This window comes from Rhinichthys klamathensis, unplaced genomic scaffold, assembly GCF_029890125.1.
Source record: "Rhinichthys klamathensis goyatoka isolate OS25496 unplaced genomic scaffold, OSU_Roscu_1.1 h1tg000491l_1, whole genome shotgun sequence".
Taxonomy (NCBI): Eukaryota; Metazoa; Chordata; class Actinopteri; order Cypriniformes; family Leuciscidae; genus Rhinichthys; species Rhinichthys klamathensis.
The window spans coordinates 899710-919094 of NW_026606977.1; the positions used below are offsets into that span (position 1 = coordinate 899710).

General features: G+C 37.1%; 1 protein-coding gene and 1 long non-coding RNA gene across 3 annotated transcripts in view; both read left to right on the forward strand.

The window, feature by feature from the left end:
* The window catches only part of adam19b (ADAM metallopeptidase domain 19b), a 29594-nt gene extending 17216 nt beyond the window's left edge, over positions 1–12378 (forward strand). For both annotated transcript variants that reach the window (XM_056237629.1, XM_056237630.1), the window contains 17 exons: positions 194–259; positions 1209–1280; positions 1363–1529; positions 3191–3275; positions 3369–3508; positions 3613–3790; positions 3898–3987; positions 5262–5457; positions 5964–6072; positions 7205–7418; positions 7529–7606; positions 8083–8191; positions 8296–8437; positions 8525–8612; positions 10276–10500; positions 11228–11322; positions 11666–12378. In XM_056237629.1, coding sequence (XP_056093604.1) covers positions 194–259; positions 1209–1280; positions 1363–1529; positions 3191–3275; positions 3369–3508; positions 3613–3790; positions 3898–3987; positions 5262–5457; positions 5964–6072; positions 7205–7418; positions 7529–7606; positions 8083–8191; positions 8296–8437; positions 8525–8612; positions 10276–10500; positions 11228–11322; positions 11666–11696 — 2085 coding nt within the window. In that variant the 3' untranslated portion in view covers positions 11697–12378. The remainder of the gene's footprint in view (positions 1–193; positions 260–1208; positions 1281–1362; positions 1530–3190; positions 3276–3368; positions 3509–3612; positions 3791–3897; positions 3988–5261; positions 5458–5963; positions 6073–7204; positions 7419–7528; positions 7607–8082; positions 8192–8295; positions 8438–8524; positions 8613–10275; positions 10501–11227; positions 11323–11665) is intronic.
* A 3607-nt stretch (positions 12379–15985) lies between these two features.
* On the forward strand, positions 15986–17168 carry LOC130072486 (uncharacterized). Its single transcript, XR_008804128.1, has 3 exons — positions 15986–16182; positions 16735–16836; positions 16959–17168. It is a non-coding gene; the product is annotated as an uncharacterized LOC130072486 (long non-coding RNA).
* Positions 17169–19385: the final 2217 nt, after the last annotated feature.

The following is a 19385-nucleotide window of genomic DNA, read 5'->3' on the forward strand; positions in this document are numbered from 1 at the left end:
ACACATTGTTCTTTGCGTTTGCATACATGAATAGAGTGTCTGTCCCTAACTGAAGACAGACAGGATGTCTCAATTAGTGTCTCACAGCATTTACATTCATAAACTCAGGTTTTGAAGCAGTGACTCGGCACTTCTTCTGTAGTATATCAAATTAGCCTATGCCTAGTCATATCTTATCTATCTCTTCCTGCAGAAAAGAAGGGATGTCAGCAGTAGCATGAAATACGTGGAGCTTATGGTGGTGGCCGACCATGCTGAGGTAAAATCACTTAAATTCAGGTATCTGCTGAAAAGCAAGGGGAACTTTGAGAGACAAGACTTAGTAAACTGCTGAAGTTGGCGTTTTGCACCATATAGTTTTGACAGACACTTTACAAATGTACACTACTGATTTTTTCCCTTTGGAAGTAATTAATACTTGTATTGACATTTATAACGTTACAAAATAATTCCAATAGATTTCAGATATTTCAAATAAATGCAGTTCTTTTGAGCCTTCTGTTCATCAAAGAATCTTGAAAAAAAATGGATCACAGTTTCAACAACAAAAAATCAAGATTGATAATAATAAGAAATGTTTATGAGTAGCAAATCAGCATATTAGAATGATTTCTGAAGAAGTATGTGAGCTTTGCTACCACAAATTGCATTTGAAAATATATTTAAGTAAACAGTTATGTAAAACTGTAATACTATTTATAATATTATAAATGTTTACTGTATAATCCACAAACATTTGAATAGTAGTGTATCTTTAAACAATAAATGTAACTGAATTTGTAAATTTTTCGGAAGAATATGTGCATTCCCATGTAAAAGCTGCCACCATAAAGTGTTGATATGCATTTGCTAAGGTTTTTAAAAAAAAGAGTCTCTTTAGCAAACACCTCTTATAATAATCTCAGTATTTATTTCTGTGATTACAGGATTCAGACAGTCTGTCCTTGGTTTTTATCGGCATCTTTTTGTAGCACGTTCTTATTATCACATGCAGAAATCAACAAGATTTTGTGCCAGGTGGTTTCTTTGGATAAAGGTGTCTGGTTAAGTGTCTTGAGATCGTCTGAGATAAGGCTTGTTTCCTGTCATGACTCAGAATAACTGTCCTCTGCTCTGATAAGAGTAATTTCTAATCACCACCTACATGACACAAAGGTCAGTTCAGCCATCCAAATTAAAGATAAATCCTAATCGTGTCTCTTTTTCAGTTTGTGAATCATGGTCGGGACTTTGAAAAGACCAAAATGACGCTGATTGAAGCAGCTAACTTTGTGGATAAGGTGAGATTGTTGTGAATTGTACCATTAAACACATTTTTATCACACATCTGGACTCTAATATATTATGTGTTTATGTTGCCAGTATTATAAAACACTGAACATCCGTGTGGCTCTGATCCGGTTGGAGATCTGGAACGATCAAGACAAGATCAGTGTGAGCGACAACCCCTACAGCACCCTGAGTGCGTTTCTGGCCTGGAGGAGGAAACAGCTGCCACAGCTGCCCAATGACAACGCTCAGCTCGTAACGTCAGTCTCACTGTAGCTCCTCCCACCTAATTAATGCATGAGCAGATAACAATGATCGCTGATAAGGATTTAAAAGGATGGTTTTTAAAATTCTGTCATCATTCACTCACCCACTTGACGTTTCGAAACTGAACAACAAATTTCAGTGGTCAAAAATGGTCCAGTGTCCATAAGTGTAGCAATTATGGGCTTGACCTTAACACCCGGCAACCTGCCAATTAATGACACAATATTCATTTTTGGATGCAATATCCCTTTAAATGGGCCCTATTTTAACGATCTAAGTGCATGGTCTAAAGTGCACGGAGCAAGTGCACTTAAGACGTGTTCAAATACACTTTTGTACGGAGCCCCCCTAGTCCCACTTTGTCAAAAAAAATATTATAACTATCTCGTGGCCTCAAGATAAGTAATTTGTGGCCTCAAGATACTATCTCTTGGCCTCAAGATAGTAACTCGTGGCCTCAAGATAGTAACTCGTGGCCTCAAGATAAGTAACTCGTGGCCTCAAGATAGTAACTCGTGGCCTCAAGATAGTAACTTGTGGCCTCAGGATAAGTAACTTGTGGCCTCAAGATAGTAACTTGTGGCCTCAAGATAGTATCTTGTGGCCTCAAGATAGAGATACTATCACGAGATACTATCTTGAGGCCACGAGTTACTTATCTTGAGGCCACGAGTTACTATCTTGAGGCCACGAGTTAATATCTTGAGGCCACGAGTTACTATCTTGAGGCCACGAGTTACTATCTTGAGGCCACGAGTTACTTATCTTGAGGCCACGAGTTACTATCTTGAGGCCACGAGTTACTATCTTGAGGCCACGAGTTACTATCTTGAGGCCACGAGTTACTATCTTGAGGCCACGAGTTACTATCTTGAGGCCACGAGTTACTATCTTGAGGCCACAAGTTACTTATCTTGAGGCCACGAGTTACTATCTTGAGGCCAAGAGATAGTATCTTGAGGCCTTGAGATAGTATCTTGAGGCCACGAGATACTATCTTGAGGCCACGAGATACTATCTTGAGGCCACGAGATACTATCTTGAGGCCACGAGATACTATCTTGAGGCCACGAGATACTATCTTGAGGCCACGAGATACTATCTTGAGGCCATGAGATACTATCTTGAGGCCACGAGATACTATCTTGAGGCCACGAGATACTATCTTGAGGCCACGAGATACTATCTTGAGGCCACGAGATACTATCTTGAGGCCACGAGATAGTATCTTGAGGCCACGAGTTACTTATCTTGAGGCCACGAGATAGTTATAATACATTTTTTTGACAAAGTGGGACTAGGGGGGCTCCGTACTTTTGCTAGTTTAACGACGGGAAAAATGGTCGGCGTGCCTAGCGCATGGTCTAAAAGGGTTGCCCATATTCTCTTAATGAGTAATGGGTGTGTTTTGGGCGTAATGTGCAATTAAACCAATCAGAGTCTCATCTCCCACTCCCTGTAAAAGCGGATTGTGCAGGACGTGAAAATGATAACTGCGTCAGGCTGAAACTATAAAACACTTGCGTTGCGCCGAGTGTATGATACGGCCCATTATGTCTACATCTGTTGTTCAGCTAGCCATTTGGTTGCATTTGTTTGATTTGATTCTGCCATAGTTTTATTGGTATTTAAACAGTTTTTGTTGTATTTGTAGGGGCGTGTCGTTTCATGGCACCATCATTGGCCTTGCACCTCTTAAAGCCATGTGTTCTGAATACCAGTCTGGTGGAGTCAATTCGGTACATTTACCTGCAGTGTTATTCCATTGTGTTTTTATTGCCAATGGTCCCTTTATTGGACTCACTTTTTGTTTTGTCTGCCTCTCTCTGCAGGACCACTCTTACAGTGCTGTGGGGATCGCTGCCACCATGGCTCATGAGATGGGGCATAACTTTGGGATGAGCCATGACAGTCAAGGTTGCTGTCGTGCTCAGGCCGAGGATGGAGGCTGTATCATGGCTGCTGCCACAGGGTGAGAACCAAAGAAAAAATACTGTATAATTCCAAACCTGCATGAAACCTGACAGAATTTTCATTTAAAATGGACATGAAATAAAAGTCAAACGTGTTCTGTAGGGCTCCATTCCCTCGTATCTTCAACTCCTGCAATCAGAAGGAGCTGAAACGCTACCTGAGCTCCGGCGGGGGGAAGTGTTTGTTCAACCCTCCCAACACCAGGCTCATGTACGGAGGCCAGCGCTGTGGAAACGGATACCTGGAGGAAGGAGAAGAGTGTGATTGTGGAGAAGTGGAGGTCAGGAGAGAGTTTCATTGCTTCCTCTGTCTCGTTTTCTCCCACGCTGTTGTCCTGGTTCATCTTTCACGCTCACATTTTCCGTTTCTGTTTCCTTTACTACAAAGGAGTGCTCAAGTCCCTGTTGTAATGCCAACAACTGCACGCTGAAGATTGGCGCTGAGTGTGCACATGGAGTTTGCTGTCATGAGTGCAAGGTGAATCCCTGGCAAACTCATCTCACGCTTTCTCTTTCTCGACCCCCTTTCCTGTGGTGCTGCATCAGAAAAACTGTTTCATTTAAAGTGTTGAATTTAAATAAGTAAATGGGATTTAAAAGAATTTTTAGTTTGAATTTTTTAAAATGGTGATTTAAAGGGTTAGTTCACCCAAAAAAGAAAATTTTGTCATTAATTACTCACCCTAATATCTTTCCAAACCCGTGAGATAGTTTAAATGAAATCTGAGAGCTTTCTGTCCCTCCATGACAGCTACACAACTACTACTTTGACGCTTCAAAAAGTTCATAAAGAGATTATAAAACTAATCCATATGAATTGAGCGGTTTAGTCCCAAATTTCTGAAGAGACTGTCGCTTTATATGATGAATGATGAATTTAGGCTTTTATTCACATATAAACATTCATCAACTCACACATTAGTTGTGGTAAACGGAAGCTCAGGTATGTTCGCTTGACGCAGAAAAAGCCATTCTCGTGTTACGCAGCACGTTTGAGCTTCCACAAGAACCAATGAGGTTTGTTCTTGTGCGTCAAGCAGGTTCGGTTGAGCTTCAGTTTATGTTCGCTGATCAATGTTTACATGTGAATAAAAGCCTAAACTAATCTGTTCATCATACAAAGTGATCGAGTCTCTTCAGAAAATTTGGACTCAACTGCTCAATTCATATGGATTAGTTTACGATCTCTTTATGAACTTTTTGACGCGTCAAAGTGGTAGTTGCATGGACTGTCAATGGAGAGACAAGAGCTCTCAGATTTCGTTAAAAAGATCTTCAAAGATGAACGAAAGCCTTGACATTGATTAATTCACCTTGACAACTAATACACCAAAGCTTTTATACTCAAATATCTGCTAAATGTTTTGCTTTCAGTGATCATTCATTTTAAATAATACTATTATTAAAACATAGACGTGCATTTTAGGATCTTTTTTTTTTTCTCACAAATGTCCACAGTTGAAAGTGTCTGGCTCTAAACTAATTCATTAATTGATGATCTTTACAATGGACCTGAATCAACACTGAACTGACTTCAGCTGAACAATGACACTTTTTTCTTTTAGAGCTGCTGTACAGCCGAAATGAACTCTGTTTGCATCATTACATCGTTTTTCTGTAATCACTGTAAAACTGCTTTGAAACCATCTGTATTTCTTAAAGCGCTATGTCAATAAAGATGACTTGACATGACTATTTTAAGAAAAACCTGATTAAATGAATACAAGTTTGTTCTATCGCACTCTTGACCAGCTGAAGAGTCCAGGAGTGATGTGCCGTCCACCTTCAGGCTCCTGTGACCTGCCTGAGTACTGTGATGGGAAATCAGAGTCCTGCCCTGCTAACTTCTACCTGATAGATGGCAACAGTTGTGCGGGTGGCAGTGCCTACTGTTACACTGGCATGTGTCTGACGCTGGAGCAGCAGTGCCTCTCTCTCTGGGGCAAAGGTCTGTCTGCTAAAATCTGCTAAAAGTAACACAATTTAAATGTAACACCATAAATCCAAGCACCCAATATTCAGTGAGTCACAGTTTTCACAAATATATAAATATTAACTGTTTTCAACTTTGATAATAATAAGAATTCTTGAGCAAATCAGCATATTAGATTGATTTCTGAAGTATCATGTGACACTGAAGACTGGAGTAATGTTACTGTTTTTACTGTATTTTTGAGGGATGTTGGCTAAGTGTGTTCATTTGGCATTTGTTCTACCATGTTTTCACATTTTCCAGTGGAAATCCACTTGGCAATGTACTGTAGTTTACAGTAGAACAGATACTGTGCTTGGCTGTGATCTCAGTCTCCGAATGTGATGCCATCTGCCGCTCTCTGCCGAGTCCAGCCGAGAGTTTAACATTCACACAACCAGTAACTTACTTGTGACATGAGTAGATGTTTCTATTCTATTCTGTTCTGTTTCAGCTGCAAATGTTCTGTCTCTATTTCTCAGATGCTCGACTTGCTCCTGATCTTTGCTTCACTAAAGTAAATGTAGCAGGTGATTCCTATGGAAACTGTGGCAAAGACCTCATGGGCACATACAGGAAATGCACTGAAAGGTGAGATTAATTTACTCAAATATTAATAAAAAAAAAAAAAATAGTTACACTACCTTTCAAAAGTTTGGAATATAGGCCCGTTCACACCAAGCACGATAACTATAAAGATAACGATAAAGATATAATTCTAAAAATCGTTCTCCATATAAAAGAATAACAGAGTTCACACCACAACTATAATGATAAAGATATGAGGAACGATATCGTTGGGATCACTTTCAGAACGATTTTTTTCCAGCTGTCGAACGACAAAACACTGACAGCCAATCAGAATCCATTCTAATTTAAAGGTCTACTTTGAAACCGCAGCGCGGGCGCGCGCGGGCCTAGAATAAAAAGACAGTTATCAGTCGTTGGTGTGGACGCATATATAGTTATCTTTATCGTTATCTTTATAGTTATCGTGCTTGGTGTGAACGGGCCTTAATTCAGGTTTTAAAGTCTCTTATGCTAACCAAGGCGGGATTTATTTGATCCAAAATACAGTAAAAAAAAAAAGAAAAAGAAATATTATTACTGTTTAAAATAACTCTTTTCTATTGTAGTATATTTTAAAATGTTTCTGTGATGCAAAGCTGAGTTTTCAGCGTCATTACTCCAGTCTTCAGTGTCACGTGATCCTTCAGAAATTATTCTAATATGTTGATTTGAAGAAACATTTCTGATTATTATCAATGTGGAAAAAAAAAAAAATCACGGTTTTGCTGCTTAACATATTTGTGGAAACCATGATACATATATAGAAAGTAATTTCCATTAAAAACAAAATTAAGGATGCATTGAAATTATCAAAAGTTACAGTAAAGACATTTATAATTCTACCTAACTGTCTAAATCAGCATATTAGAATGATTTCTGAAGGATCATGAAGACTGGAGTAAGGATGCTGAAAATGCAGCTTTTGTCATCAAAATATATGAGAAAACAGTTCTTTTAAATTTGTAAAAAACATTTCACAATATTACTGTTTTTACTGTATTTTTTATCAAAAGAATGCAGTCTTGGTGAGCATACAAATCTTCTTTGAAAAGCATGAAAAAAATAATAATTTTAAATTAATTTCAATTATTCCAGTAGTGTGTGACATCATCATTTGAGCCATCCAAAGACGTGCTGTTGGTTCTCTGTTTAGGAATGCTAAATGTGGGAAGATCCAGTGCCAAAGCACTGCCAGCAAACCAATAGAATCCAACGCCGTCGCCATAGACACCAACGTCTATATTGGTCAACAGAAGATCCTGTGCAGAGGGACACATGTGTACCAGCAAGGTCAAGATAAACACAACCAGAATGACACCCTAGACCCGGGCCTGGTTCTGCCAGGGACCAAATGTGGGGAGAATGCGGTAGGTTTTTTAGATTTCCCAATAGGTTTAAGTCACTTTATATCGTTGAGTGGATAGGAGGACCTCTTCTTATATTCACATTTCACTTCATTTCACTTCTATCTGAATAGATCTGTTTCGAAGGGGAATGCCGCAATGCGTCCTTCCTGCAAGCAGATGAATGCAATGCCAAATGTCATGGCCATGGGGTAAGTTCATTTTGCTTATTTCTGCAGAGAGCTGGCTGAGCTTTATGCATGCATGACTACTGCAGAGCTATAGTCCCTGTGTATTTCCTGTTTACATCATTTCCTCCTATGATATCATAAATGCTTTCTATAACAGTCAATGAAAAAATCCCTTATTATTTTTGGATGTGCTAAACTTACAGCAATGGTGTGATAATTTCCACTAAATGCATTCGCTATTATGTGTGACTTTATAAGGCATTGTATTATTTTACAATACAGAATGGATATCTGTATAGCGAGTAGGGTTTAAAGAAATAGTTTAAAGACCATGGCTGCATCCGAAAGACAGTATGTGACAAAAGAAGTATGTCCGAATTAAAATTCAGGTTTTTATTTTTAGATAAGCTATTTCTTTAGATTGTTTTTCACTGGAAAAAGAAAATTAAGCAATGGAACAAATGTTTTTTTTTTTTTTTATGTGTGTTTCCCTGCAGCTTTGCAATAATAACCACAACTGTCATTGTAAGTCGGGTTGGGGACCACCATTTTGTGAGATGACGGGTTCAGGAGGCAGTTTGGACAGTGGGCCTGTGATCGCGCACAGTACGTCAACAGACATCTAATATTTCATCTAATGTTATCTGTGTTATCTTCTGTTTTATATGTGTCCTTTTGATGTTTTTCTGTTCTTGTCTTATCTTGTGCAGGCAGCCTTTCCCTTGTACTGGTTCTCCTTACTCTTTTTTTTCTTCTGGTATCGGCTATCCTTGGCGTCTGTTGGTGCCGTTGCAAACAGAAGCTCCTCCCCACCAAAGGCTCCGCCCCTCCTGCTACTCAAACATGCATCAAGTAACTGCTAAATGCAAACACATACAGTGGTCTTCATCTTTTAGGTTGTTCGTGTGTTAGAAATTTAGTCATTTCTCTTTTTGTCAGTGTTCCAGACACCCCTGAGACTAAAAGTCACACGACAGGTCATGCCAACCCAGTGTTCCAGCCAAAGAAACCTCACGCTGATGAACAGGTGTGAAGTTGTTTTGTTGTCAGCGTGTGTTCGCAGTGTGTCCATCCAATAGCACGGTTCTGTGCATCTCTGGGTTTAGTTGAATGTTGTCTGAATATCAAAAAAACACATGGAACCTAAACCCATCCATGTTATTGTTAACCAAAAGTAAAAATATAAAAAAATTGTTTTCGTTAATTGAAGTAAAGTCGAAATAAAATATGGATATTAGATTAGCATCTTAAAAAACTTAAATGAAAATGAAATAGATTGAAATTAAGTCTAATTACTAAAACTAAAACTCAAATAAAAATATAGATAATAATAAAACAAAATCTAATAAAAACGACAAAAGCACATTACCACAAACTGAAATGGAAATGAAAACTGAAAATATAAAAGTTTATTCCAAATATGATTAAATACTAAAATAATATAAACAACATTGTTTATATTATAACAATATAGCACTGATCCATGTTTGTTTTTAAATCCAATTAAAATCAGATTTTTAGGAATGCACTTCATTCCAATTTCAATTCGTTTTTTTTCTGTAATTTTGGACACAATGAAAATGAATAACATTTAATATACTTACAGTGGTGTGAATAAGTTATTACCCCCATGCTAAAGTTGCCTAAAAAGAGGAATAAAAAATCATCTTTTGGAAATTGATCTTAATGCCTTAATTAGAAAAATGAGGAAAAATCCAACCTTTAAGGACACCAATTTTCTTTGTGTATGAATAATGTATCATAAATAAATAAATGTTCTTCCTTAAAATACAGGGTGCATAAGTCAGGCCCCCCCTATGTTAAATTCCCATAGAGTCAGGCAGATTTTTATTTTTAAAGGCCAGTTATTTCATGGATCCAGGATAATATGCATCCTGATAAAGTTCCCTTGGCCTTTGGAATTAAAATATCCCACATCATCACATTCCCTTCACCACACCTAGAGATTGGCATGGTGTTATTTCAGTTAGCCTAATAGCTGGTTTGATTTGCATTGAAAGATGATCTTATGGAAAGTACCCCATGCCAATCTCTAGGTATGGTGAAGGGTGTGTGATGATGTGGGTCTATTTTAATTCCAAAGGCCAAGAGAACTTTATCAGGATGCATATTATCCAGGATCCATGAAATAACTGGCCTTTAAAAATAAAAATCTGCCTGACTCTGTGGGAATTTAACATGGGGGGGGGGGGGGGGGGGGGCCTGACTTATGCACCCTGTATTTTAAGGAAGAACATTTATTTATTTATGATACATTATTCATACACAAAGAAAATTGGTGTCCTTAAAGGTTGGATTTTTCCTCATTTTTCTAATTAAGGCATTAAGATCAATTTCCAAAAGATGATTTTTTATTCCTCTTTTTAGGCAACTTTAGCATAGGGGTAATAACTTATTCACACCACTGTAAATGTGTAAAAAAAATCAATTCCAGGAGTTAAACATTGACCTTTAATAAAAATGTTCATTGACATTGGTGGGATTTCAAAACCAGTCTTTCCACGATTACAGCAACTCTCATTCATTTATTAGCAACTGATGTAGAAATACAGAATATCGACTGCACTTTCTAAACAAACGGCTCAGACTTGATTACTTTCAAAAAGTTTGATGGTGGAAAATAAGTGATTTTGACAGATGTATATAAACAAGAGTTTTTCCTTCTTCAGGCATGTCCTCAGGCGAGTCCTACAGGTCCATCGAGATCCAGACATTCTATCATTCGGCCCACTGTGAAACCACCACCAATCCCAGCCTACACTCCACACAAGCAGAGTCTACAGCATTCAGAGCCATCCCAGCCGTCTCCATCAGTACCCCCCAAAACAAGGCCGCTACCACCCAACCGACCCCCTCCACCCCGTCCCATGACCAAACCCTCTCAGACTGCAGAGGTGAGTGTCTCTTCCTCTCGTGATGTGTCCTCCAGAGCAAATCCAGGTCTAATCCAGGGCTTGACATTATTTTCAGCAGTGGCGTGTAACACAGTCACTCCTACTAGCCACTTTTATCTGAAATAATAAACAATATGTGCAATGTAGTGTTGTCAAAAATATTGATACTAAAATATCTGAAACGCTTCCAGTACTCATTTTCCGCAGAATAAACACAAGACACCAGCTGCGCTTTCTCGCTCTCTCCTCTCTCCGAAAGCCAGTTGACACGTGAATGAATATAGTTGATGTTGCGTATTGCATTTAAACAGTCAAATACACACAAAATAATGTCACAATGCTGGTCTTGCCGACTATTCATGTAAACACAGTCAGATATGTTTAGGTGAATGTAAAAGGTTGAGAAAGTAAACGTGTGTAACGGTATAATGGATCAATGCGTCAGGACCTAAAGTGACTGCAGCCTAATATACCTGGCATAAAATTATGAGATACTATTAAAAAGATCTATATGGCAGTTTTTCCCTCATGGTATCGATGACAAAATTGTGGCCAGTGAAAATGCTGAGTGGCTGGTAACTTTAGAAAGCCACTAGCCACAATGGCTGGTGAGCAAAAAAAGTGAATATCAAGTCCTGGTCTAGTCTGTTCAAGATCAGATAAGTAACTGTGTACTGTTTACTGACTTTGACTGCACATTATAAAATATTTGCTGTGTTTCATCCAGACGCTGCCTAAGAACGGCCTGCCAGTGGCACCAGCCATGTTACAGAAAGGGAAATCCAATCTGAAGCCCCCTACTGGCCACTTCCAAAACGTCAGGTAATCAGAAGGAGGAAGTTTTATGAAACACTGTTAGCAATAATAATAATTTTTTAAGTCATAATTAATAACTCATAGTTTTCAGTCACATCATGACTGGTGCGCTCAATGGTTAAGCTTGTTCTTTATAATGGTTTTCTATGTAAAAACGCTTGAGAAACTGCACATTGCTTTTGTATTCTGGGTGCCTGTTTATATGCATCAGTAATAAGGTGTATATTGAATCTGGTCTTTTAATATCATGGTCTTACTAGTAAAAACCAGGTGGGCGCTACTAAAAGGATGTGACGTCACATGAAAACTATATATTAGAGAGTAATACTTTTATATGATTGTGTTTTAGGTTCCAAAGGGAAGTTTCTGGAAAGAGCTGAGTTGCAGTGAAGCTTACATCGATCAGCTCTGCACCTTTAAGATGTCCTTAAGAGTGACCAATCAAACTGCCTCACTCAAAGTGATGTCTGCCTTATTGACTTGAACACAGAGTTGAGGATACCTTCCTCTAACTTCAGTGTTTTTCAGGGGGTGCAGTTCCACTACTCCTGTGCCATGTGTTACATTTGCCTAGAGACCTCAGAGAAAAGACATAACAAAAAACTTTGAAGTATGGCATTATAATCCAACAAGAGCATGGGACATCTGAAAGAATATTTTGCAACAAGAATATGAAATGTAGATTTTTGCACGCATTAGTAACATTGTATACCTGGAAAATGGGAGCAAATGAGTTTCATCTGTTGCTTTGTCATAGATTTGTCTAGTTGTGAACTAACTTGCACTGTCAGTACAATTTAGTTGAGTACTATGGTTAATCTGTACTCAGGAAACAAGAAAAAAACCAAGATTGTTTTCATAGCAATAATAGTTCAGAAACTCATATGAACTATATAGCACTGGGCTCTTTTTAGGTTAAATCCTGTGTAGTCATACACACTATTTATAGTATGTACTGTATATACAACAAGTAAAAATAACCTGTCTTAAAGAATGTTTGTGATGATGCTGGACAAGAATGACTTCAAATTAAATATGGTGCTTTGATTTTGAATTCTTAAAGGAGAGAGAGAAAATCGTTCTACCTTTTTAGATAACGCTTGAACCCAGGGAATGTATTTAGGTTTATTAAATAACCTATAAACATGTAAATGTGTATCTTAACGTTTTTTTTTCTTTTTCTTTGGTCAGTCATTTGGGAAGAAAATCTCTGGACAATGAATTATAATTTCTCCTAACATGCTTAATGTTTTGGAAAACTATGACCAATGTACTGGATATCTGTTAGATTTTTCATGTTGTAGGTAAACTGTTATTTATTCATAGTGTTAAGATTTCAAATGCAATGCCTTAATATTTTTTTTTTTTACATGAATTGTATTATATTGATAATAATGTTTAGTATTGAAATGATTATGTATTGTGGTGGATGTAAATATTTGTTATTGCAGATTCCATAGGAAGTCAGAAAAAAGTCACTGTCATTTTATTTGCCTTTAATTTCAGTTTCTTTCATAAAAATAAAAAAGTTGCCCTTTATGCAAAATATGCTGTAATGCAGTGCCTTCCATGTGATGTCAGAAATAAATTTCCATCAATTATTCTTCTTATTATTTTTGTTATTATTACTTTTTCTTGTTATAATTTAAAAATAAAACTTTGTGGAATATTTAGCTATTTTTGTGTCTTGATGCCGATTTGCACGTTCAACTGGACAGACACCTGGCTGTATACTGCTCATATTCCTCCTGTAATGTAGACTTTGATTAAGGCAAAGACATCTCTCTCTCTCACACACACACACACACACACAAGTTTGTTTCACTATATTAGTAAGGACATTGCATAGACTTTCATTGTTTTTATCTCAGGTTCATAATATTTTCTATGGCCTAACCCAACCCCTACCTCTAAACCTATACACCCATCACAGAAATATGTGCAAAACACTAGATTGAAATAAAAACATGTTTAGGCCAATCTATAAGCATTTACCCTTTGAGGACCAGTAAAATGTCCTCACTAGTTGGTTGTCATATTATTTCATTATAAAAGTGAGGACATTTGGCCCTCACGTCACAGGTATAGCCAAACCTGTACACACACACACACACACACACACACACACACACACACACACACACACACACGTTGTGTTTTCGTGTTTTATGGGGACATTGACATTCCATAGATTTTTATACTGTGCAAACTGTATATTCTATCCCATAACCCTAAACCTACCAATTACAGAAATCTTTCTTTTTTACATAAAAATTAAATGCATTTTTGGGTGGTTCTTCAACTACAGGCACTTTTGGCCTTGTGAACTTGAGGGGGTAAAAACTGTTTAAATCAAAATTGTCACAGTCTGACAGTTAAATATAACTAGTCTAGTTTAATGATCCATAAGAGAACACACTTACATTATAAGACAAATTGGTGATTTTTGACATATTTTCCGATCCGCACTGAACAAATGTCATTTCCATCACATGTAAATATTTGATTATTATTTTAAAATATTATGATATAGATCATTTCTTAACAGTGTAAGACCACTTTCACACATAGTATTACCAGTTTATACCTATTTTGCAATTACCATAGATTTGTGGATTAAGTAAATTAATTGTCATGAGGCCCAAACACAAAGCTTACATCCACCACAACCTGAAATATAATATTGGATTGGTTAGATACATTTCAGAAAAATAACTACTTGTGTTATTACATTAAGTGGACCATTATCCCATAAACTATGCAGAAGTTTTTAATGAGTGATAAGAATTTTGTATATATATTTTTTTAAAAAGTTATGAGGGGGTGGAAATGACTGGTGTTGTGGAAATGACAATGAATGGACGTCCATGTAGAAAAACAGAAGACATTTATTTGAAACTTTCTGAAACAGACAATTCCATTTTACAAATCATTAATCTCATTAGTCATTAGTTTGTTTGGTTCTGTTTTGGTATAGGACTGAGACCTTTCTGCAGTTGACTTCCGCGGCATCTTAAAAATAGATGAAAAGGCATTTCAACAAATATATATTTGAATAAATACATTAGCATTGTACATTTCAATAAATAAAATATACATATGTAGCCCCACAATCTATGAATTGCACCTTGTAAGCATAAATGTCAATCCACCTCACCTTTGTCATTTCCACCCAAGAAGGAATGTGTTGGAAATGACAGTGGTGGACAGTGGTGGAAATGACAATCCTGCAGTATTTTGTAAAAAAAATCCAAGCTAGTATTACAGATTAGCTATGAATTGGTAGCTAGCATTGCATGCATGCAAAATACATCTATTTATGTTAAAAAAATCTATTTATTTACAAACTCAATTGATGTTACGCCATGTTTGGAAATTACATACAATAAAAATATTTTCATTTCAAGCAATATTTACCTTGAGTTTTCTTCTCCAAGTTGGTGCAGAAATTAAAAATCTCCTCCATGTCGGACATGTGCTGTGATGTCATTGTTCATTTCCATAGAAACTACCCAAACAATCTTTCAAAAAAAAAAAACCTTTTAAAGGGACATTACAGCGTTGTGGTGGAAATGACGGCAATACTGTGGGACAACTACATTTTGTATATAAAATCACATTAATACCGGTAGTTGTCTGACCTTAAATACCACAATTATGTTTTGATTATTTTACTGATACTGTATACAGTCATATTAAAAAAAAATAGATAAATAATTTTTTTACACTTCTTTTTCATTATTGAAGATCAGAAGTCTGGGTGTGGGACAAGCACAAAACAGCAATATTTGCATCTATAATGATGTTTAAAAAGGTGAAAAAATCATCGTAGACTACCGGTAAAAAGTTTCTAAAGTACTTTCATTGTAAAGTTAACTATGAAAGTGTGAATTTTTCAAAATTAAATGTTTTTTATAAAATATGATCAAAGGACATGAAAGTGCCCATAGTCTAAGAATTGCCCTTTTACATAATTTTTTTTTTTTAAACCTAGGCCTAACTTAGAATAATTTATAAGGATTTTGGCTATTGCCAACTTTGTGGGGACATTTTGTCCCCATAATAACATAGGGTATACCTGAACCACAAACAAACAAACTTGTTGTTCACCGTGTAGAGACTCTCCATCCATAGGTGTAAATGGTTTCAATTTTTTTTTATTGAAATCTCATTTAGTATGATTTATGAGCTGTTTTCTTCTTGGGGCCCGGTTAAACATTCCTACAATGTAAAAAATTTCAGGTTTTACTTTGTAGGGCGGGGCCATTTGTAACACACATGTTAGATTTGTTTGATGAGCTTGGTTCATCACAACAGTATGGAAGTTTGTTTCCACCACAGAATAAAAAATGCAGAAGATAATTAGACTTTTTATCTCACAATTCTGCCTCAGTCAGAACTAAAGTCAGAATTGTGAGATATTTCCCGCCAGCGCAGGAAAAAAGGAATTGTGAGGGAAAAAAAGTCACAGTTAGCCTACCTTTTTATTTTTATTCACTTGGCATGTAACGTTAAATATAAACTGGGGTGTGTTGAAGCCTTAGAAAAAAAAAAAGAAATCATATTTGTTGCGATTTGATTGGGCTGTGCTGGAGGTGTGTCTGAAGTCACACCCTCATCATACTCCTGCAGGGGACTTTTATTCGGAAACATTGAACTTCCTGTCCTTCATTTTGGCTGTACTCGTTGTTCTTGTTCTCTATTGGACATTCCTGCGCTATTTTAACAGTCCTATTTAACGACGTTTTTTTTCGGTGTTATCTCGATTTCATCAGCATATCAACAACAAATATTTAATTTAATAACCATGGACCAAATGGAAGACCCCGCTGGATCAGATAATAAACGAGCTATAGAGCGGAAAAGGTGGGTTCTATGTTGTAAACAACGGCCTGTTTACCAGCGCTGGGAAGCTGAAGCATCTAGTGTTAGGATTACAGCAATTTAAACACTACAGAAGCGAGATTAAATTCAGTATGTCACAGATATAAATGGCAAGAGAGCTGGATTAACGTCACTATATGATATATATTATGTTACTATCAGCTGTTTAATGCTACACTTGAGCTATTGTGAACAGTTAGGTGATAACGTTATCATTTGACTGGTGTACAGCACATCATTTGAGGTCTTCAATATTTATGTTTAATGTTACTGTTGTTCATTTTTTTAAGCTCTGTGGGTGGTGATGGTTTACTGTCTGTTCAAAATTTCTGTTCAGTTCAGATTTTTTTGTTGAGATAACAAACGTTTATGTTTTGAAGTAGTGCTAGATGATTAGACATGTGTCAGGTTGTTTTGCAATGCTGCTGCTATTTATAGCACTATAACAATAATACACTTCCAATGGGAGTGAACTGCATTTTTGTGACGCACCACTGGTTACATATTAAACTGTTATTTTCTTTATTTTTACAGGAGTTGAAGATGCTAAGCGAGGACTTCAGAGAGGACAAGCTTTCAACATCAGCACCGTCCATCACTTTTTCCCTCCGCCCATACCCTAAACATCACGCACAGGTGGAAACAGTTTCACAGACATGTTTGTGGTTTATAGACTGTTTATAAATAATTGGATTTGTGAAGTACTATCGAATAAACTACCATGTACTGATTTATCTGTTTTTTTTTTCTCCCGACAGGCGCTGGTTTAGCCAGAGTCCTCTCCCCTGATACTGTCTGACTCCAGCAGTCTTATCACAAGCATTTCGATGGGTGGTAATGAAGGAGGAGGACGGGGAGGAGAGCGATGGAGCTTCTTCGGAGTGCGGCCCATCGTGCAGAAATCCCCCACTGACCCAGGATCAGAAAGCATCACTCCTGGCAAGAACCTGTTATATGGCTCTGTTATTAATTCTAGCTTTAAAGAGGCCTAATTTAACTTCAGATTTGTTTGTTTTTCCTTTATGCTAAATGTGAAAATATTGAGCATGGATTTTGTTACCAAATTTTCAGGAATTCACAATTGGACAAGAAGACTGTTAAGTGCCCCTATTATGGTTTTTTGTATATTACCTTTCATGCAGTGTGTAATATAGCTGTTTGTGAATGTTAAAGCCCTGCAAAGTTTCAAAGTTATGTTTATGGTCTTCATTGGCTGCCTGCGAACCACGGAAGAGACTGAATCCTTTATCGAACCATTTCAGACACTGAGAAAAGAGATGATGCTGTAGTGTATATTATGAGAAAATGAGTGTTTTTTGATATTGGATGCATGTAAACCTATCGTAGGAGATCTCTAGAACAAAATTAGGAACCTTTAATATAATATGGGCACTTTAATGAAAAATATTTTGTTTCTGTGACTACAGGGGGAGTCACACTGCAGTCGTGCTTTGGGATTCAGAAGTCCAATACAATGGATGCCATAAAGACCCAGATTAACCTCACTGTTGAAGATCCTGCCAAATTCAATTCTCCCAAGATCGAGATGATGAGCGGCGAGGATGGAAAGAAAACATCCTGTCACAGACTGAGACACCGAGACATGAACATTCTCACTCCCTCCGGCTTCTGAACTCCACGAGTCTTCAACTCTCTTAAGCTTCCTCGCCTTTTTATATACACGTTACAGCACAAATTGACAGATCTGTCACTTGCCATTTTATGGCCTCTTGTGAATAACCATAACCACACACAAACGTATCCGTTTCCCTATATCACTTGAATAGAATTTCCCTTTAAATTAGATAAGAGACAGAATCTCTTACATTAGTGCCAAGCATCACGGATAGTTGCTTTTTATTTGCATCCCCCGCCAAAATAAAAAAAAAAAAAAATCTTGAATGTTTATTTTTTATTCTTTTTTTATTAGTGTATGCTATGACAGATTGCTTTTGATTGTTATGGTTTACATTTACCACTCTGGAATTGCAGTGAAAATATGCATAATTAACGAAAAGCTTCTGTGTTTTTAGGAATGAGATGCATTCGTGAGTATATCTGTTGACAGTCAATCTGAATTTTGTGGACCATTTTGAAAAGCTCATGTGTATGTTAAACCCGTTTCAACATCATTTTCCATTAGATTGATGGGTTTCATCAGTGACAGCAGCACGTTGTAGTTTTAAAGCACACCGACAGCATAACATACTGTTGCATGCATCTGTTCATTGCCACTACATAACATGCAATCAATAAGTCAGGTTTGACAAAACAGTCAGGTATCCATCTTTCTACATAGTTGAAACATGTTTAAGCGCCATTTTTGTGACTTAACTAAACTTTAAGATTTAGTTCAGATTACTAATTTATTTTATGCATCAATGACGAGATATTGCTGTGATATTTTGTCATGTGTGGTGCCCCGTGTGCAATAAGCTACAGCATTGTTTATACCAGCATGCTGAAAGCACCTCATTCCTATCACTGGGTTTCACATGGTTTTGTTTTTTTCTTTCTGTATTGCACACTACAGCCGAGCACTGTTTTGAAGGTTTGCTGTGTATGCTGAAGCTGGAATCATTTCACTGTTGCTATTTTGTATATTTGTAGTGGAAATGCTTTGGCTTTACAATATTCCACTCTGTGCTCAACTTTACCCGTTGTTGTGTGTTTTTCCATAGTGCTGGGATCTTCTATTTTGTAAGACCGAAGTGGCTTTTGCATCTCAGGCCAAACTGTCTAACGCCAGTCACGTGTTGTGTATCACATATTACCTGTTCATAATGCTCAGTATGAGTATTTGATTCCTATAATAAAACATCGCTGTCAAGCACAATGAACCATTTTGATTGAGATATTTGATTTATTTTCCAATGAAAGAAACACATGATTTCATGTGATACCACTAAAATAAGCAAAGTTTCTGCAATTCTTAATTACCTTGGCATTTAAAGTCAACATGAATTTGCACCCCAATGTGACATATTTCCAAGTGTAAAGGAATATTCATGCAATCATGGAAAAAGTAGGATGTGATTTCATACACCAGGAATTGATTGGACCATGAAAAGCATCTGAGAAACATTCAGAGCAGAATGTGGATTGTGGAGAACTGTTGAGACGCCACCAGCACCCGGCTTTTTGACCAAGACCAAGGTCAGAGGACAGGCAAGTTAAGATTACTA